Consider the following 22,410-nt stretch of genomic DNA (forward strand, 5'->3'; position numbering starts at 1 on the left):
GAAGGTGACTGAGAGAAAGTGTCATTTTGGAGAAGATTCCAAGACGAGGTCTTGGAGAGTGGAGATTGGAAACTCTTGTGTGAAAGACAGAGTGTAGTGAGGCTGATTGGGTCACGGTGTGACAAGTGTCTGGGGGGAGTTGATGAGAGATCCATAACATCCGGCTGAGGTGGCATCTGTCACTTGGTTTCAGAGTGCAGTTTGTCTGACCACAAGGTACCTATTGGTTTACATAGACTGTGTACTTACTGTGAACATTACAGTATAAGATAGCTTATGTAACTTGTGTTATCCTTACGTATCTGTATATGTCTGTAAAGCTATAGTCGTGGGTGAAGGAGTATTGTAGTATAGTTCATCTTTTCTTGTTTAATAAGTGTTTTATTATTTTGTTAAACGTTCATCAGCTGACTCCTGTGACTCTGTTCAGTAGCTACTCTCCAAGTATCTAAACAAACAAATTAAAATTTAGGATCTATCAAACTGGGTTCCACTCTGGGATCAGGCTTATCCAGGGGTAGCCTCAGCTGGGATCATAGCAGATGAATATATCACAAAACAAAAGGTACTGCAGGTGTGCAATCAATACAGTACAATTTTCTCTAAACCTTGCATAACAAAAAGGACTAGATTTTGGTAGGGAGGCATTGGGGGGTTAGAAGGTGGGTGAACTGCAAATTCATGCAGCAGAGCAGCGTGCTGGTTGCCCAATGTGTTGCCGCTTTCGCATGATTTTTCCAGAGGCAGCTTCTCATTGAGAATGGCAACACACAAAGTAGCAGCAGTGCCTATTCATGGGAGTAAGCAGGCATGTGAGAGGTGGTTTGAGACAATTTTTTTATTTTCTCAGTGGCACACGGACCCCACACTGTGTCATCATCTCATCCAAGCAGATGAGGTGGCTCTTAATAAAGTGACAGGCATTAAATCCCCTGTAAATTTATATATCCCCTTTATTCCAGCAATAGTACTGAAGACTTGTGCTCCAGAACTTGCTGCGCCCCTAGCCAAGCTGTTCCAATACAGCTATAACACTGGCATCGACCCGGCTATGTGGAAAATTGCCCAGGTATGTCCTGTACACAAAAAGCAGAACAAATCCAACCCGACCAATTACTGCCCCATCAGTCTACTCTCAATCATCAGTAAAGTAATGGAAGGGGTCATCAACAATGCTATCAAGCGGCACTTGCTTAGCAATAACCTGCTCACTAATGCACAGTTTGGGTTCTGCCAGGACCATGAGCTCCTGACCTCATTACAGCCTTGGTTCAAAAATGGACAAAAGAGCTAAACTCCCGAGGTGAGGTGAGAGTGACTGCCCTTGACAACAAGGCTGCATTTGACCGAGTGTGGCATCAAGGTGCCCTAGCAAAGCTGGAGTCAATGGGAATCAGGGGGAAAACTCTCCGCTGGTCGGAGTCATACCTGGCACAAAGGAAGATGGGTTGTGGTTGTTGGAGGTCAGTCATCTTAGCTCCAGGACATCACTGCAGGAATTCCTCAGAGTAGTGTCCTCGGCCTAACCATCTGATGATTGCACAATGTTCAGTACTATTCGTGACTCCTCAGATACTGAAGCAGTCCATGTCCAAATGCTGCAAGGCCTGGGCTGACAAGTGGCAAGTAACATTCGCATCACGCAAGTGTCAGGCAATTACCATCTCCAACAAGAGAGAATCCAACCATCACCCCTTGATGTTCAATGACATTATCATCACTGAATCCCCCACAATCAACATCCTGGGGGTTACCATTGACCAGAAACTGAACTCGGCTAGTCATATAAATACTGTGGCTACATAGAGCAGGTCAGAGGCTAGAAATTGTGCGATGAGTAACTCACCTCCTGACTCCTCAAAGCCTGTCCACCATCTACAAGGCACAAGTCAGGAGTGTCTTGGAATACTCCCTACTTGCCTGGATGATTGCAGCTCCCACAACACTCAAGAAGCTTGACACCATCCAGGACCAAGCTGTCCGCTTGATTGGCACCACATCCATAAATGTTCACTCCCTCCACCACCGATGCACAGTAGCAGCAGTGTGTACCATCTACAAGATGCACTGCAGGAATTCACCAAGGCTCCTTTGACAGCACCTTCCAAACCCACGACCACTACTATCTAGAAGGACAAGGGCAGCAGATACATGGGAACACCACCACCTGGAAGTTCCCTTCCAAATCACTCACTATCCTGACTTGGAAATATATCGCCATTCCTTCACTGTCGCTGGGTCAAAATCCTGGGATTCCCTCCCTAACAGCACTGTGGGTGTACCTACACCACATGGACTGCAGCAGTTCAAGAAGGCAGCTCAACACCACCTTCTCAAGGGCAACTAGGGATGGGCAATAAATGTTGGCCCAGCCAGCGAAGCCCACATCCCGTGAATGAATATAAAATAAATAAGTAAAAGGGGGAATAGCACACATGAGCTCAGGCACAGCTACTGATTTGCCATGGTGTAAACAGAGCTCCAGGATTATGAGTGTTGCCTGAGGGGCGAAACCTGCAGAATCAAGGGTGCTGTTAGAGAATCAGCTTTCTGAGCGTGTTGGGGCAGCAGTGACGGTAACGGCTGTGTTTACCACAGGAGATGGTGGCTGAGTTGCACTCGCTCCTGGAGAACAATCTTATCCCTCAAGACACAAGGGAACGTCCTAAGCCAGTAGCTGTCGAGCTCCCAGTGACCTTGAACTTTCTAGAATCTGGCCTGTTTCAGGGGTCAGCAGCTGATGGTGATGTGACATCCACAGCGGCATATCTCATGTACATTTTCTGAGAGCAGCTGACTTCCTTGCCTTCGGCACAGATGCAGTCAGTCAGGCAAAGAGGGATTTGCCTCAATGGCAGGATTCCCTCAGGTGCAGGGCAGGATCAACTGCACACATGGAGCCATCACAGCCCAGCTGCCTCAAGCCAGAGCATTCATCAATAAGAAGGGCCTCCATTCATTAAATGTGCAGTTGGTGTGTGACCATCGTAAGCTGTTCCTGCAGGTGTGCACTAAGCTTCCTTTCAGCTAGGATGATTTATTCATCCAGAGGCAGTCACAGATGCTGCAGCTGTGCATTCCATCACACAGCCTCTGTGAATGGCTCCTGACAGGCACAGTAGCTGCTGACTCCACAACAGAGGCACCGGGCAGATACAACCGCTGCCGTATCAGCACAAAGTTCACATTGAGCAGGCCATTGGCCTCTTGAAGATGCAATTCAGGTGCGTTGACCTATCGGGAGGGTGAGGCAAGCCTTCAGTGTGACTCTTCAAGAGTTCCCTGCATTATTGTGATCTGCTGTGCTCTGCACAACATGACCATTCAGAGCGCAGTGTAACTGGAAGAGGTCCATGGGGGTGGGGGGGGGAGTGCGTCACCCTGTCAGAGGATTAGGATTTTGATGAGGACCATGTCAGGACCACTCAGAGATCAGACTCATGTGGTGACACACAGACCAGGATGGCAGGGGATGCCGGGGTGCCCTGATCCTGGAACCAGAATCACAGAATTATTACAACACAGAAGGAGGCCATTCCTGTCTCCTGGACAGGGCACTAATTTCATAACTGAAGTTCCACATCCCTGGAACCATTCTCGTGTATCTTTTCTCTGCTCTCTCTAATGCCATCACATCTTATCTACAGTGTGGCAGCCAGATCTGGACACAATACTACAGTTGAGGCCAAACTAGTGTTTGAAACAAATCTAACATAACCTCCTTACTTTTGTACTCTATGCCCCTATTAATAAAGCCAAAGATATTATGCTTTATTACCTCACAAAACAAAAACAGAAACAGAAATACCTGGAAAAACTCAGCAGGTCTGGCAGCATCGGCGGAGGAGAGCACAATTGACGTTTCGAGTCCTCATGACCCTTCAACAGAACTAAGTAAAAGTAGGAAAGGGGTGAAATATAAGCCTTAAACCAGCCTATATTTCACCCCTTTCCTACTTTTTGTTTTGGATTTCCAGCATCCACAGTTTTTTGCTTTTATATATATGTTTTATTACCTGCTTTCTCAACCTGTCCTGCCACCTTCAATGATTTATGCGCATATACACCCAGGTCCCTCTGCTCCTGCACCCCTTTAGAAACGTACCCTTTATTTTATGTTGTCCTTCCATATTCTTCCTATCAAAATGAATCATTTCACACTTCTCTGCATTGTACTTCATCTGCCATTTGTCTACCCATTCCTCCAACTTGTCCATGTCCAATAGCCTCCTTATAGTTCACAATAATTGCAAGTTTCATATCATCTGCAAATTTGGAAATTGTGCCCTGTACATCAAGGCCTTGGTCATTAATATATTATCAGGAAGAGGGAGGGTCCCTGCACTGAGTCCTGGGAACTCCACTACAAACCTTCCTCCAGTCTGAAAAACATTAACCACTCTCTGTTTCCAGTCACTCAGCCAATTTTGTATTCATATTCCTACTGTTCCTTTTATCCCATGAAACACTTCTCCTGAGCCTGGCAGATTCTTCAATGGAAGCAGCAAATCCAGACATCAAGTTTATGTATAGCAGGCCCAATCCAGATTCCAACATAGGTCCACTCCTCATGGAGATCAGCACATCGCGATTTCCCAGAACAAAAACCACACAATGAGTTATTTTTCATCATCAGTCCTTTTAATCACATTAAAGTGTAGGTATTGAATAAAAAGTTTAGAATTTGCACCCAACGTGATACTACTGCTCTTTCTCTGCCTTCTTGTGAGAGTTCCTACATGGTGCTCTCCCTGTGGCTGGAGCTGATATGGGGGCAGTCCTGGTGGCTAAGATTCCAGTGGCATCAGTTCCCGGGCTCGTGATATGCGTGATGGCACTGTGACAGGCTGTGCCAACTGCATTTGTGCAGGGGCACCCTCAGTCTTGGGGATGTGAGGCTTATTGTTGTCTCAGTCAGCGGGGCGGAGGGGTCTGCTTCAGAAGATGGGGTCTCTTGAGTAGTGGAACCATCCACATCATCCTCAGCCCTTTCATGGCCTGTCTGCATGCCCGCACTTACCAAATGCGGAAGAACATCTGATTGGGCATGCATGCATTGAGGTGCCATCACTGCAATACACTGGTCAATGACACAAAATGCATCATACAATCTGTTCATGCCAATTTGCTGCTCCTGCATCCATTTGGAGCATGCCACATTTAACCCTCCATGATCGGAGGTCACTCTTTCAATAGAGGAGCTCATTTTCTCACATGCCTGAGACATTGCAGTGCTCAAGTCCTGAATGGAGCCCTCCATTTTCTACACAAGGGTCCACACTGTCTCAGGAAACTCTGCCAGATGTCTGAACATCTCCTGTTGCTGCACCACCAGCACCTGTATTGTGTTTGACCCTGAAGCTCAGCATTTCTGTTGGGTATGCATGGCTAGAGCTGTTCAAACCTCCTCTGCCTACATTTCGTGTTCCTGCTCCTGCTCACAAGCACTGTGATGCTCACCTTGTGCTATCCATTCAAATGTCACCAGCGGGGCCACCAAGATGCATGTATCTGTATTAGTGGAGGGTGTGCTTGACTCCTGTGATGGTGATTCCTCAGAGGACAAGTCGCCCTCTGAGGTAACCGTGCCCCCCAAACATGGTAGCTGCTCCTGATCCTCTAGCATTGGCCCTGCGTAAGAGAGAAAACATCAGTTATTCACCTTCCTTCATCTCAGCAGCTGCTTCACCCGACAGCTGGTAGCACATCAGTGGCACCTACTGCATACAACTTCACAAAGTAAGATGCCGCTCCATGGCTCATTCATGGAGCATTCAATATACAGTCGCTCTCTCTGCCGCACACCAATCTCACCATTGACTGCTTGCACTGCGACCATCCTTCCAATGTCAATGGCCTCCTCCTCCTCCCTGGGCATCAATATTGCCGTTTGAACACTCCACCTTCACAATAGCTTCCCTTGTGGACATTGCGTGATTTTTTTTTCTCTTGTAATGTGAGGGTGAAGATTTCAGCTACAGTTATCTTTTTATCTTCCCCATTTGACCATCATAATCCACAATTAGGAGTGATAATCCTGACATTGCACTAGCCCATCCTCTCAACCATCACAGCTTTGATCCCTTCAATCACGTGTGGGTGGGCATTGGGCACACATCTCCTTAATGTTCCTATACACTGCCTGGCTTGATGCCCTCCTGTTCAGACATGTGCAATCCCTTTAAGACCCTCCTGGCAGACAGCTTGGCTTTGCATATACTCAATTTTCTAGAACTCAGAAGATCACTGAAATGTTTCCTGCAGTGGACCCATGTCCTGCTCACCACCCTGCAAATGGCCTCTCTGGCAACTGCAAGCCATGCCTCCTTAGTTTGCTTCCTCATGTCAGTCTCCAGAAACAAAATGTTCCTCCTCACTCTCACCGCCTATAACATAACCTATAGAGAGGTGTCACTTATCTGTGGGGCCACCCTACCCTGATAGACTGTTATGTTAATGACCTGATAACATGGTCCCTCAGGGCTGACACTCTCTGGTTGAATCCAATTTGAAGGCTGACAGGCGCTCTTTACAATGAGGTCCACCACTTCTATCTCCCATCTCCTGATTGTGCCTGCTGTCCATTGTTGGATGGTTATCATGGAGCGATGCACTAACTGGGTGTCTCCAGCAAAAATGCTGGTGTGAATCACACTCTGACCTTCAGTGAGGTCAGGATCTGGAAATGGTCCCAACTTCGGAATACCAGCAACCTCGACAAAATTCAGCCCAGGATCTCTGCTTAAAATACACAAGCAATTAACTTGAACAAGACTTTTGAAATTTGTCTTATATTTTTTTTTCAAATTATTTTCAAACATCATCTGGGCACATATTGTTAGAATATGAAGGAAATGTTGACTAAACGGTATTACAGCAGGAAACAGTTGACTGAATGGTATTACATGCTTCATTTCACAATTCTGCACAAAAATAACAAGCCAAGATCAGACTTTTGGAAGAATGTTGAAGCCTTTGAGTTCAAAGTTTAGTAAGGGTATCAAAAGGCATAAACAATGATTCCGTTGATAAATGTAATGATGGCATTGTGAAATATATATATATTTGATTATAGAAATAGTTTAAACCTTCATTTTGTACAATATAAACTTCAATTACTGAGGAAAAATGTGGCAGACGATTTCATTCAGAAAGCATTCGAATGATTGAATGACACATGAGGGCCCCTCAACCAATGAATATTACATAGAAAGCAGTTTATAAGACACTAAAAATCCTATCACTGTGGACACTTGCCACACACAAGAGTCATAGGTAATTGCAAAAAATGCTGGTGCTTTTATATTGAAATTTTACTAAAAACTGGTTAACATTGAAGTTTTCACTGGAACACAATGATGCACATGCATCATGCACCAAATGGCACACTTGTTTACAGGTGCAAAAACACTCTTTTTGAAAAGATCTAAAAGCTACATCAGTTACAACTACTCTCTGACTGACTTCAGGAGTTTATAAGCAACTACAACAACAGGATTCTCCCTTTTAGACCAGTGACCTTAAAGAACCAGACCAGGGTTAGGAGCTACATATCACGACTGTAATTGTACAACACGATGTAAGATCCTGCTAGTATTAATATAATACAAGCAGCAAATTAATGCCCAGAAAATAATGCTTTGCATCAGCCTACTAAAAAATAGTTCCAGCTTTGCTACTGGAAATTATGACACAGTTCAGACCCGTCTGTATATTCCTCGCTAACAGTTAGCCCTCATTCACTCTGCTGTAGCACCCTCAGTTCAAACTTTTCAGGAACATTGGGAATGTGCGTCCCCAATTTTAATCACTGCACCATGGGTGGCAGTGCTTTCATCTGCTCGAGCTCTGGAATCCCCTCCGTAAATATCTTCACCTCTCTCCTCTTCCCTAAGATGCCCCTTCAAACCTTCCTCTATGAGAAAGCATTTGGTCGCCTGCCCTTGATATCTCCTTATGTGGCTTCGCGTCAAATGTCATCAGATAAAAGTATCTGTCAACGTTTTTTTACAATGTTTGGGGTCCTATATAATTGCTATTTTTTTTTGCTGAATTGCTAGCTGAAAAAAACAAAGTTCACCTGCTTCACCTTCAACCAGTTGCATGACATAATGGCGTGGTTGGCTAATCATAGCAACCAATCTCTATCAACCAGTCCACAGGAGGCACAAACAACACACCAGAAAAATCGTAATGGTGTTACTGAGCTTCATATGATTAAAAATGCTGGATTTGTACAATATCCGTTTTTTCGATTATTTTTGTCAAAGACTTCTTCTATCTAACTATGAATCACCCACTGTCTGGGCGAATTTAACTTCAAAGTAAGTTCGATTATGCAAAGAGCCACTACACTATTCAAAGCGCAGGTTTTAGCTTTATGTCAGTATGTGATTTTTTTTTTGGGGGGGGGGGGGCTGTTGGTGAGTGGGGGAAGAGGGGATAATAGAGTTATTTAAACTTGTGTTGAAAGCAGTCGCAGTACAAAACTTGAGGGCTCCGAAAATTCGAATAGAATTTCCGAATGAGTTTATGGAAAATGCCATTTGTTCCGCCCCTATTCCACACTCTATCAGCAATTCGCAAACCAAGAAGATACATACAAGAGATAAAAACAAAAAACTACTGCGGATGCTGGAAATCCATACAATCCCATTTACAGGTGCCGTGCAAACAGGGTAGAGCGTCAGTTAGAAGTTTATGGCCATCATCCTGATACCCACAGTGTGTCCCTAATTATCATAATCTGGTTCCGGTAACCTTTCACTTCGCTCCTTCTCAACAGCTCGAAGCCCTGGCCATGTGTTAAAATGAGACTTTCTACTGGGAAAATGAGCATTATGATGCATTATGGTGGAAATTACACTTTAAAATATTCTTAAAATTCCAAAGCAGCACAGCCAAATTAGCAAAAAAAAAATCAATGCTCCCGATCTGCGGATCATACAGGTAACACGGGAATGACATTCACAAACAAGCTCTTGGTTTCACTTCAGCTGCAGCATGTTTTACCCAAGCACATATTTTGGGGAATGTCAATTTACTTTCAGGCTGAACCTGTCGTTCGACTTTACCAAGTAACATTTCTTTTTGCACAGCACAATGCGTTTAAAGATTTCCAACTGAAACGGGGAGAGGAGTCGCATCAATTGTAGATTTCAAGCCAGAAAGGCCCGAAAAAACCAATTTCTTTAATAACAAAGAGGGGGAAAAAATGTGAATAATCACAGTTTTCTTCTGAGGAGCCGAAGCTGTGAGTATTGGGCGCTTTGCAATCTGGTTAACGCGCGTCAACGTGAAGATGAATCAGTTGTGTTGTGACTGCTGGATCAGGACACATTACAGGGAGAACACAACTCAATCACACTGACGTAAAAAAAAAAGGCAGTGTAGGGGAAACACGCAAACTTTGGAACGAAAATAACCCACCGGCAGCCTGGAAATAAACCAAAGGCGCATTTAATAAGAAATTGGCCCCTTTACACCGGCTCCTCGCACGCTTTGTGTCCGGGCTGTATTTCAGGCCATTGACACAAATCACATCTAGAATGGAAATCGGCTGCTAATGGTTTCAGGCGTGTTTACGTCATCTAATGGAGCCCATTCATATCTGTAAAAGGTAGCAATAGTAAACAGTCTGCCAGAGCGTGCAAGTTCAATATTTGGCATATTATTAAGATGGAATAAACCGAGCTACTCCGCTGTGAAATGCAGCGTTTCTAGTCTCCACAAACACCGAGACGTCTCGAATTGGCCATTCCTCTCTTTCCAGGAGATACATTTAAAGACGTTTTATTTGAAAAATTTAGAGGAAGGACAGTTACGATCCCCCGAAAGACTCCAAGACGCTTCCCCCGCGGACCCTCCCCACACGAGCACAAGTGCATTTTCTGGTGTTTCGCGGAATTATCACTTAGACAAACACGTCCGAGTTCTCCTGTGGACATTACTAGGTTAGCTGTTCCGGTATCGGAGTGTCTCTTTCACTTGCCCTCTAACATTCTGTGTATAAGATGAAAGTTCACTGAGAGAACACTTTCCAAACTGTTTTTTCCATTTCTCCAAAAAAAAATTCTCTCTGACCAACAAGAATGTTATTTCCCCCGCCACGGACACACAACAATCAGACCAAATGTCTGACTAAATAGAGAAAAAAGACAATATATTTAGCTTTGAAAACATTAAGAAGTGCATTTGATATGGCGAGGCTATGTTATATTTCCTAACTTGTTACATGAGTTGGTGGCTGTGTGGATCTGTACAGAGCTGACAAGATCTTGGTCTGAACTGACTTGTGGGTTCTGTTATAGAGCTGCTCACCTAAACTCGGGCTTGAAATCCGGCTTCAACCCGTAAAAGGACGTGGAGAGAGTCAGCAGCCACAGAGGCTTGTATTTCCCGTGTTCACATTCCAGGTAGGGCGCCGACCACTTGATGTGAGTTTTATCGGCCAGGTACCTCATGCCTCTCTTCCGCATGGAGGAATGGACCGACTTCAACTCATCCCTCAGCAGCTTCCTATGAAGGTAAGACTCGGGGGAGCGCTGCTGTTTCAGGCGGTTGAACCACTCTGTCTCGATGCTGTGGTTCGCCAAGTGACGAGCGCCGGCTGACAGATCTTGAAGGAAGATCTGGTTGTCTATCCTGGTGGCCTGGAGGAAGAGCTGGGGAGGGGAGGTGAATGGCTGGACATCAAAAGTCACCACCGCTCGATGGACTTTGGGGTCGCCCTCCAGAATACTCCTAACTAGAGCGTGATACCACTCAATATCCTCCTTAATGGTCAGCTCCCGAACCCCGTTAGTTTGTAAGATCATATTTAAGAAATTGGTGGCATGGACTACGGTATCCATGGCACTGTGGAGTGATGGGTGGATGTTCACTGCATCAGAGGCCTCTTTTAAATTTGACAATTGGTACCTCTTAGTACAGTTAGCATAGCCAAGCTTGGAAGGGTCTCCAGTGTGAAGGAAAGCCCAGATAGGAGTGGGCAGACTGTCATGTTGTTGATGTGGGCTGCCGCCGCCGCCGCTCTTGGAAGATCTGGCCGCATTTGGTGGGTTCGGGGACTGATGTCTGTTGTAAATCGGTTGCTTCTCATATCTGTCCACTTTCTCCCTCTGTTGCGCGGACCTTCCGTCCAAGCCGGGGCTGGATCCAAGGATGAATCCTAACTGGATGTGAAGGACCAGAGGCAGCAGCAGGAAGCCAGCCATCTCTGCCTGCCAAAGCCGGTTCCCCTCAGAGTCAGTTTATGGCGGCAAAACGAATGTGGAAGCGGGCACGGAGAGAATGGAATCTAGACATTCCCCTGGGCAGCCCCAGAGAAACGCACCCCCTCCAGGGCTGAGATGTCAACACTGCCTCAGCTCTGTAAATACAGCAACACGAAAGGAGCTGAGCGGGGCAGGTCACCCGGCTCTCTCACTGATGCCTATAGTTAGTCGCTTACGTCTCCATCCCAACCGATTGCATTGCTGCCTCTTTAATGTTCTTCAGCAGCTTGTGAAGATCTCCGCGGCCAGAGAGGGCTCGGGGCAGAAGGGGTTTCCGTCCCGGTGACTTTTCCTCGCCCCCATCGCCACCCGGAGGATCTCTTGTACTCACTGTACAGCACGGGAGGCAAGAGCAGCTCTCATCAAGTGAGGGAAGAGGTAGGGGTTAGCACTAGGACGCGGCATTCATTCCACACTTTCTTTTTTCGCAACAACTCCACCCACCCTTTCAGTGTGTGTGTGTGTCCGCCGGGCGCCCCAGCCAAGCACAGCCACTGGCTAACCGGCTGCTGCTCAAACACCCCGCCCACCCTCACCACCCCCGCCCTCCCATTGGCTGCTGCTGCCGTGGCTCAGCGGCGTCATCCGAGCTTCCCCGACCCTGGTTGGTGTAGGCTCCTGTCAATCAATGCTTGATTGGGCGCGCGGTGGGGGTGGGTTGGTGGTGGGTTGGTGCTGGCTCACTGCCGCCCGTCTGACTTCCCAACACAACAAACAATGTGAGCGGCCTCGTCCCCGGCTTCCTGGGCAGGAGGAGCCGTGCAGCCAGAGGAAAGGCGCAGACAGAGGCACCTCGACATGAATTGCAGGGCTCACTGTGTGCCCGGCTCCTCACACAAACACTAGGTAATCTCCCTGCGCTGTGATCTGGCCTGATGTCATCTCTCATGCAAGCATTTTGTTCCAACTCTTAATAAAATACCAGACCCTGCAGTGTCTTTCTTTTTTAGATAGGCACATAGCCAGTACATTACTGTCCCGAATAATTTTAGCACAAAGTTATGCCTGTTTTATACATCTAAATATATATATAAACTGCTGACGAGAAGCAACTTGGTGATGTTGGGTTGCTTGGTTGGTGCTGAAAGAACAGCGCCGTGAGCGCGATCCGGAGCATTCAATTGTGACCTCAGGGGCCCGTCGCAAGTCATCTGAACGCAAACATTCCCAGCAAAAGTGATAGACCCGACGCTGCTCATTTATTGTCCAATCAAGCAACAAATCTGCACAGAAAGATGGAAAATATCGACCAAAAGAGACCATTCAAATTCATCAGGTTGCCTCAGAAATACAACTTTCCTTCCTCGGCGATTGGAAATCGGTGGCAATTACGTCTCTTTTAACCTGATAAAATGTTTTACATACAAACATACGAACTAGGAGCAGGAGTAGGCCACTCGGCCCCTCGAGCCTACTGCTCCATTCAACAAGGTCATGGCTGATCTGAATGTAACCTCAACCCCACATTCCTGCCAACCCCCCATAACCTTTCACCCCCTTGTTAATCAAGAATCTATCTAGCTCTGCCTTAGAAATATTCGAAGATTCTGCTTCCACCACCTTTTGAGGAAGATAGTTCCAAAGACCCAATGCCCTCTGAGAGAAAAAAATTCTCCTCAACTCTGTCTTAAATGAGCAACCCCTTTTAAACAGTGACCACTAGTTCTAGATTCTCCCACAAGAGGAAGCACTGTCTCCACATCCAGCCTGTCAAGACCCCTTAGGATCTTAAAGGTTTCAGTTAACCTACCTCTTACTCTTGTAAATTCAAATGGACATAAGCCTAACCTGTCCAGCCTTTCCTCACAAGACAAACTGCCCATTCCTGGTATTAGTCTAGTAAACCTTCTCTGAACTGCTTCTAATTCATTTACATATTTCTTTAAATAAGGAGACCAGTACTGTATATAATACTCCAGATGTGGTCTCACCAATGCCTTGTACAACTGAGGCATAACCTCCCTACTTTTAGCGAAATGATACACTTTAGTTTTATAAATTGGCTTCGATCACCATATTTGTGTAATTGAAAAACATGTGATGGTCATTGCAAAATGTTCACAAAAATGAGCCAATATGAGACTATTAAAATAATACAGTTTGTTCATGTCAGTTTAAGCAAAAGCCCATTGAATTAGTATTACTGGTTATTTATAAACCTTATCCAGAAACTTAAGTTCACAGTAGTTAATTCATGTGTTATATATATCTGATCTCAAAGATGCTAATGGTTATAGGCTGCAAAACAAATTTGTTTTCTACAATGTGCACAGTCAGACAGATAATGAATGTTTTTTTACATCCTGCTGCACGTCAGGTACCTTAAGTGTCATTCATTTGCTCAGTAAAAAAAAAACAGTTCAAGGCATCAAATTGCAAAGATTTCAAACTAATTGGGTTATCATTCCAGGGGTCATGAGGGAGGAGATTGAAATCTGTTGCAAAGTGGCAGGTTATGTGATACTGCACAGATGCTGGAGGTGAAAAGAACATGTTTGGTGCATAAGGAATCTCCCATTATCAACATCCTGGGGGTTACCATTGACCAGAAACTGAACTGGACAAGCCATATAAATACTGTGGCTACAAGAGCAGGTCAGAGGCTAGGAATCCTGCAATGAATAACTCACCTCCTGACTCCACAAAGCATGTCCACCATCTATAAAGCACAAGTCTGCTTGCCTGGATGAGTGCAGCTCCCACAACACTTAAGAAGCTCGACACCATCCAGGACAAAGCAGCTCACTTGATTGGCACCACATCAACAAACATTCGCTCTCTCCACTACTGACACATAGTAGCAGCAGTGTGTACCATCTACAAGATGTACTGCAGGAATTCACTTCTTAGACAGTACCTTCCAAACCCACGACTGCTACCAGCTAGACGGACAAGGGCAACAGATAGATGGGAACACCACCACCTGGAAGTTCCCCTCTGAGTGACTCACCATCCTGATTTGGAAATATATTGCCATTCCTTCACTGCTGCTGAGTCAAAATCCTGGAACTCCCTTCTTAACAGCACTTTGGGTGTGCCTACACCACAGGGACTGCAGTGGTTCAAGAAGGCAGCTCACCACCACCTTCTCAAGGGCAATTAGGCATTAGGATCAAGTCAGAGGCTGGGTATTTTGAGATGCGTAACTCACCTCCTGACAATCCAAAGCTTTTCCGCCCTTAACAAGGCAGGTCAGGAGTGTGATGGAATGCTTTCCACTTGCCAGCAATGCCATTCCAGAAGCTGGACGCCATCTAGCACAAAGCAATCCATTTGATCAGCCCTGCATCCAACACCTTAAACATCTACCCCCTCCACAGCATGGCTGCAGTGTGTACCATCTACAAGATGCACTGCAGAACACGCCAAGGCTCCTTCAGCAACACCTGCTAAACCCATGACCTCCAACATTTAGAAGGGCAAAGGCAGTAGCCACATGTGAACACCATCACTTCAAAGTACCCCTCCCCCCCACACCCCCAAGTCACACGCCATCTTGACTTAGAAAATTATCATCAGTCCTTCATCATTGCTGAATCAAAACCTTGGATTGTCCTCTCTAACAACACTGTGGGAGTATCTTCACAATAAAGACTGCAGCTGATATAATTAGGCACTGCTACCATTTACCTTCATCCTGTCTAATTGCAAATTGTTTTTAAACAAGACTGCAAATGTTTACAACAGTTTTTGAGTTTCCTTTGTGAACAACAGCTTGTAATTGACCAGCCAGAACACTTGCATGCAGCAGCTCGAGATTTGCTCTTAACATATCTCCCTCTGTACTGCTCATATCATGTGTTCAGATGTAGTATGCTTGTGCTGGTAAGTACTAATCTGAAGACATATTCAATTGCAAGGACATCATCTGAAATGCTATGTAGTAGATCGTTCAATAGGATCCTTGTAAGGATCTTTCTGCGATTGAAAGAAGACTTATTCCTTGGTAGTTGCCACATGCATTTTTGGATCTTTTCCGCTTCCAGATGCTGACTAGGTTGGCATCTTTGAGGCCCAATGGAACTTTTTCCTGATCCCAGGTACTCTTGAAGATGGCTGTAAGTTTGTTAACAAGCTCTGCATTTTTATACTTCCAAAACTCTGATGGAATGCCATCTTGGCCAGGAACGTTGATTTGTTTGGTTTATTTGATTGCTGTTTATCAGTGGAATGAGAAGAGACAGACTTTTTTTCTCAGGCAACTGCTCACAGTTGGGACTTAGAGCTAACCATGGGATAGACAATATGATGTTTTCAGCATGACTACAAGAAAAGCGCAGCGAGCAACATCAGGATCTATATACACTGTTCATCGATCTAACTTAAGCTTTTGACATTGTGGGTCAACTTGTTCTATGGCATTTGCTCTCCAAGCTAGGATGTCTGATCAGGTTTGTCAATATCCTGTGCCTGCTGCATGATGGCATGGTTGGATGTGTTTGTGTCTGTGGCAGGATGTCTGATGTCTTTGAGGTAAGCAGCAACATTAAGAAAGGATGTGTTGTGGCTCCACAACTCTTCAACCTCTTCCTTGTTGCAATGTTTAAGGAAACCACCAGGGACATGCTAACAGGCATCGACATTCAGTTCCATTCAAGGAAGCTTGTTACAGATGTGAGCTTTTATAAGATTGTTATATTTTGGGTCTATGTCTTTAATGTAGGGTGAAATGGAAGAATGAAAGGGGTCATGTGACCAGTTCTGAATTCTGCTGACAACTAGCCCAGGTGGCTTGATTGTTAAAGGTTAAGTGTTGGGAGAGGGGTGGGCGTGGGGGGGGGGGGTGGAGTGCAGTGCGGGTGGTGGGGGTGGGGGTTGCGCATGTTGTTTTACTGAGAAGAAGGTGCAAGATATTCACAGCTGTAAACAATAACCAGAGCGACTGTGCTGACAGTGGATAGGCTGTCAAGCTCCAAGTCCCAGGGTGTCAGGAATGTCAAGTTTGGTAAACATTTATCCTTTAATCTTTCTATTTAATTTCAAGATATAATGGAGTTGGGGGGGTGGTGGTTGAGAGGATAGCTAATTAGCATTTCTACCTCGATACAATGCGATTCCCACACCTTGAAAGTAAGTTTGGGGATTATCAGCTGAGAAAAGAAAGGGGAGCTAAGAATCATTTTGGATTGGTTTCTGGAGAATGAAGTGTCGACTTAAAGAACAGAGTAAAGTATAACTGTAGAGGGAGACTTTTGGTTTTAAATGTTAAATGGGGGATCTTTTCTGTAGTTTAGAGTATAAGTTGCCTCTGAAATAGCATTTAGTAAATGTTGCTTTTAGTTTGTGTCTGTCAGTAAAGGTCTTAAAACTGGAAATCTTGCTGTGTAATCGTTTCAGCCATTCACAGGAAGTTTGATTTCTCTTTAAAAGTTATTGATCTCTATGGGGAATGTAACAAACTTTTCAATCTCTCCAGACTGCAAGCCTCCACCAAAGTCACAGAGACAGTAATCAGAGGACCTCTGTACGCAGATGATTGTCCAGGCTATTGCAAACAAATTTTCAAGTGCTGCCAAAAACATTAATCTCCAAACCAGTGTCTTCAAGGATGTCATGTTTTAGCCATCACCAGGTGCACACCATGAAGCAGCCAACATAACCTTTGATGGCACCAACTTCAAGGTTATAGAAAAATTCTCATACCTTTGTAGTGTGCTCTCTAGGGATGTCACTATTGATGAAGGTATCAGTGCAAACTTCCAGAAAGCAAGTTCTGCCTACAGCTAACTCCAAGAGCATGTCTGAGAGCAACATGGCATTAAGCTGAAGACTAAAATCAAATTCTACCAGGCCATTGTCCTTACCACCCTGCTGTATGGTGCAGAACCCTGGGTCTGCTATAGGCATCACATCAAAGCTCTGGAGCATTTCTCTCAAAGACACCTGAGGTCTATCATGAGAATTCAATGGCAGGACAAAATTGCAAAAAAACAACACCCTTCATCATGCTGGGCTCAACAGCAGAGACTATCCTCTAGAAAATTCAACTTAGATGGTCATGTCTCCCAAATGGATGATTACAGAATCCCCATGCAGATCTTCCATGCGGAACTGTCTCAGGGCAAATGATATCAAGGTGGTCAGTCCAAGTGGTACAAGGATACCCTACTAATGAGCCTTACAAACCCCTGCATTGCAGCCCACGTCTTTTAGGAAAACACTGCAGTGGACTGGCCCATGTGGAGGTGAGCACAGAAATTTGGTTCAGGATGCTTCAAACTCGCAACATCCAACATACCCAGGGGAAGGCCAGAGGCAGCATAGCTGCAGAAGTTGCCCCTAGGACCAGTGACAACATGAGCTGCCAGTGGGCATCCATGCCAATTCTGCATTGGACTCTTCAGTCAAGAGAGAACTCATAGAAGACATTGAAGTCACTTTCAGCTTGGATATATTTGAACAAAGGAATCTACCATCATTCAATTGCAAGGAATCGTTTGTTTTTAAATACCTTAAAAAATTCTGCACCTTAAAGCCAATATACTTTATCCTGGCAGTTCCTTGTTTAAGTTGCTGTATATTGGGCCAACTGATTATACACCATCAGACAGATTGGCACAGCCTTTCATTGTAGAAGTGCATCTAATGATGTCTGCTGTTAGTTGGACTTGCCCTTCAACATCTAGATTTTTAACTTTTTTTTTTCATTCCAAGCTAATGAAAGTGTGAACTGATAATGTTGCAGTGGGAAAAACCCAGGCCGGCGGTGGTGGGGTGGTGGTGGGGGGGGCGGAAGGGTGCGCAGTAGCGGGGGCGGAAATCTGGGAGCTGAGTGAATGGGACAAGCAACTGTGTATCTCTTTAACCATTAGATTGGAGGATTGCAAAATAAACAGTGCAAGGACTGAGCAGGAAGTATACATTAGCATGGATGAAGTCATTGCCATCAGGTACAGAATCAGAAATCAGGTACCGAAGGAGAAATAAAGACAGGGAAAGAAAGATTGAATTAAGAGAGAGAAAAAAGATGCAGAGAAAAGGTTATTTCTTTAATAATTTTAAAATCTCTAACAATACTTAATACCTGTAAGAATGAGACTTTACGCTTGTAATGGTTAATTTTCAGTAACAGAGAGGCTGATTCACAGGAATTAACACCTACCACATCATTTAAAGACTAATTAGACAGTGAAATGACTTGACTCAACTTTCTGTGGCATGTTTAGCTCATACCTGCAGTGCAAATACAGCAGCTTCATGCCATTCAATGCATTCAATAATAAGGCAGACAGTCAGTTCCCATTTTTGCAATGCGAAAAGTGGAATGGCACAACTTGGACAGCAACATTCGAATGTGTGCATGTGTAACCATGCATCTGGCCCTTGCCGAAGTTGCGCATTAATAAAGGCAATTACTATCATCCTCATTTGACAGCAAAATCTGGCCCATTATCTTTCTTTCTTTAGTGAGGTACCAAAAGTGGCTTCCCATGATGGTAGAACTAACATGGCAAACACTTCCTGTAGGTCCCAAGGCAGCAAGCTATACCGTACCACCTCATGCTCCAGAGTATTGGGACTTCTTCTTAATATCATAGACCTCTTTTTAAAAGAAAAATAATAAATAAATTTCATAATGGATTTGCAACTTTTAAAATGATTATGAATAAATCTATTTCGGCTTCCTTCTTAATTGAAACAGCCATCTTTCTGAGACTTTTGTGCTTTTGTGAAACTACATTTTCAAAAAGGGACAATTAAGAAATTTGGAACAGAACCAAGGATAGAAAAGATTGACATTGTGTGCAAACAGTGTAGAAAATGATCCAGTTCCCCTGGACTGTTATTCTTCATCTTAATAAGAACAAACCAATTAGCCAAAAAGCTAAACAAAACCTGCTTGAAGCAACGATTACATCATTTGAATAAAATACATAGTGCAGCCTCTAGTTAAGCAGTGTTATATATATTGTTTTGCACTCCAGTTTGGAAAAAGCAGTATGTGGTCATTTTTGGTGTGTGCTGCTTTGTAAAAAACAGGCAGCTATACCGTTTATAAAAGATTTACAAGTGCAAAAATAAATCCAGTGCATATAACAGCTGAACACCCAATCTTCAGTCGTTGAGTATTATGTGATATATTTCTCCACCCATATCCTATTTCTCCACCCATATCCCCCCGCTCCTGTTCTGCAGAGGTATTCAAAATCATGAGGGCCTGGACAGAGTGGACAGGGGAAAATTGTTCCCACTCATGAAAGGATCAAGGATATGAGGGCACAGATTTAAAGTAATTGGTGAAAGAAGCAAAAGCGACATGAGGAAAAAATTATTCACACAGTGGGTGGAATTTTCCAGAAATGAGACTAAGGGCAGAATTTTCCCCCCGTCGAAGGAGAAATTGATGGGCTGGCACATGTGGGCGCGTTTCCGATCGGCGCCCCCGATCGGAGATGCGGCGCCATTTTACATGGACGGGCCAATTAAGGCCCACCCAGCGTGACGTCCACAGGGAAGCGCTATGTGCTCCCTGTGCAGGCAGGGGGAATCCCTAAAATCTTTTGCGTATGCGCACGAAAGAGTGCACACATCTCCCTGAGGCTAAGTGCTGCTTCAGGGAGACTGTCTCTACTTTCAACAATATCAAGAATAGAAAAAAAAGATTCCTTTACATATCCCCTCATGTGACAATGTCACATGAGTTGGGACATGTTCATAATTTCCATAACAACTTTATTAAAATTTTTAAAACCCTACATGAAACCTCATCCCGCCGGTGGATGAGGCTTCATGTTTTCTCTAGTTGCCGGTGGGGCTCCTGGCCTGCCCACCAACCTTAAGGCTGGACAGGCAGGTCCTTTAATTGCTTAATTGATCCTGTCAATAGCCTCAATTGGCCATTGACAGATAGGCGGGTAGACAGCTGATTTTGCTGCGCCCCCGCCTTCCTAAAAATTTAAATGGAGCAGGATGATGTCGGGAGTTCTCCCCGATGTCATCCCGCGTCATTTTACATGTCAGCGAGCGGGTCCCGCCCCCACTCACCGACTGTAAGATCCTGCCCTAAGTGCAGTGGTGGGCGGTTTCGGCAGCGTCCACCCCAGTGACCGGAATGGCAGGAGCTTGCACGTGATTCTGCACTTGGAGGCTCATTAATTATGCAAAGGCGGATATCGGTCTGAATCACCTGGTGCGTCGGGAGCTGATTCACCCAGCCGCCATCAGCTGGCAGGTTAAAAGGTCCGGGCGCCATATTCAGAGGCCACTCCAACACACCATTTCACTCTCTCCAGCTAACCAGGAATGTCTGGTAGCCAGAAGAGGAAGGCAGAGAGCCTGAATAAGAAGGCAGCACCTGGCTTCATGCACCAGGCCCTCCAGGCCTTGATCAGTGGGCTGCAGGTGCAAAGGCACATTCTCTATCCCAGGCATGGCTGCAAGAAGCACAACAGCCTCAACTCTCCAGCCTGGGAGGCCGTCACGGAGCAGATCAGCGCGACTGGCAACCACGCCCGAAATGCCAGCCAGTGCAGGAAGAGGATGAATGATCTCATCTGCCCCACCAGGATAAGTCATCCATCAACTCTCTCCAATATCAAACTCTCATCATGGCATCATGTATTCAAATGGCTACTCTCTTCAGGGATCTCACACAACCATTAGTGGGGGACATTCATCAACACTCATTCTCTCACTGAGACTTTCACATCATCACCATCCCATCTATGATGTTGCTCACACTCCATATTCTGACCCTTCTGGGGAGGGGTCACCACACACAGGGGACATGCATCTCACCCAACCTCTGCTCCATCCCTTCTCATCACATACCTTTCTTCTTCATGCAGGCCAAACTGGCGCACAACAGGCACGAGAGATTGTAAACTGGGCAAGGGACGGCCAACATCATTGTCCTCAATGAGTTTGAGGATGCTGTAGCTGAGCTGGCTGGGGCAACAGGGATCGCTCCTGTGGGGAAGGGGAGATTGGACTCTCCCACCAACCTTGTATGGATCCACAGTTCCGTCACTTCAATGACAATCGCAGTGAGTCATGTGCAGTCTTAACTAGCTCATGGTCATTAACTGAAACTCTATTTTCTAGGCACCAGCAGATCGAGGTCCCCAAGCCAGTTGAGCACCAGTGCGAGCTCCTGGACCTCATCCGAGGAGGAAGCTTCAGAAGAACCATCACAGCACTCGCACACACCCTCCACCAGCTCAGAGACACACACGTCAGTGGGGCACAGATGTAGATTCGGCTGGGGCTCACCTTCTGGGGAACACCTCACTGACACGTCCCCAGAGCAGCCGGAGGCAGGGACAGCCCAGGTCTCCGGCACTCGGAGGGCTGCTGGAGGCCAGCCACCCATTCAATCAGAGTCAGATGATGAGCCTCTAGAAGCAGCCACCAACCCAATGCTGGAGATGCAATGACAGGTGGCAGAACATCAGGCAGAGATTCAACAGTCACTCAGCAAGTGAAAGATGAGTCCGTCCACGTTCTATCTGAAGCTGTGGCTCCAACATGCGAGTGCCTCAAGGTCATCATGGGAAGGCTGGCAACCACCATGGACACCTTGGTCCAGCAGGTCATGCAGGTTTTGTGCCCGGTCCTGTACTCCATGGCCACACGTCCTGGTGGGCACCATCAGGATATAGGTGACATGGGGTCGAGACACCTTGATCTCCCTCTGGGTGCACCATCTCTTGCAGGAGTCAGGGCAGGGCCCTCGGGCACCCACAGTGAGGATGAGCGTCAGCTGGACACCTCGAGGGCCTCCCCTCAGGACACTACAAGGGTGTGCAGCCACTCACAGCTCCCTCTGCCTGTGACCGCATCCACAGCTCCCTCTGCCTGTGACCGCATCCACTCCAGCTTCTCAGGCTGCTGAGGGCACTTCTGCCTCTGAGCAGGTGACCCTTATCAGGCCGGGGCCCTCCAGGCCTCAAGCCACAAGAGGACATCAGTCAGTAGCAGTCAGCAGGCTGCCTCCACCTCTGCTGCGGATGTCAGGGCTATATCCAGGCATAGCGCTAGAGTTAGGAAAGTAAAAGAAAATTGATGTCACTATGAGCCACGGGTGTGCTAGATGTAAATAAATTGTACTTTTGTTAATACATTTGATAGTTATGTGAATGTCCCTGTCACCTGAAGGTGCTGTGATTTCGTCCTTTGGAATCCTCTTACTTCG

General features: G+C 45.7%; 1 protein-coding gene across 3 annotated transcripts in view; it reads right to left on the bottom strand.

Annotated features, from left to right (window-relative positions):
- Window positions 1-11,561, bottom strand: part of gpr158a (G protein-coupled receptor 158a) — a 642,328-nt gene extending 630,767 nt beyond the window's left edge. For all 3 annotated transcript variants that reach the window (XM_078538078.1, XM_078538082.1, XM_078538086.1), the window contains exon 1: window positions 10,321-11,561. In XM_078538078.1, coding sequence (XP_078394204.1) covers window positions 10,321-11,216 — 896 coding nt within the window. In that variant the 5' untranslated portion in view covers window positions 11,217-11,561. The remainder of the gene's footprint in view (window positions 1-10,320) is intronic.
- Window positions 11,562-22,410: the final 10,849 nt, after the last annotated feature.

The sequence above is a fragment of the Cetorhinus maximus genome, chromosome 3 (assembly GCF_964194155.1).
Source record: "Cetorhinus maximus chromosome 3, sCetMax3.hap1.1, whole genome shotgun sequence".
NCBI lineage: Eukaryota > Metazoa > Chordata > Chondrichthyes > Lamniformes > Cetorhinidae > Cetorhinus > Cetorhinus maximus.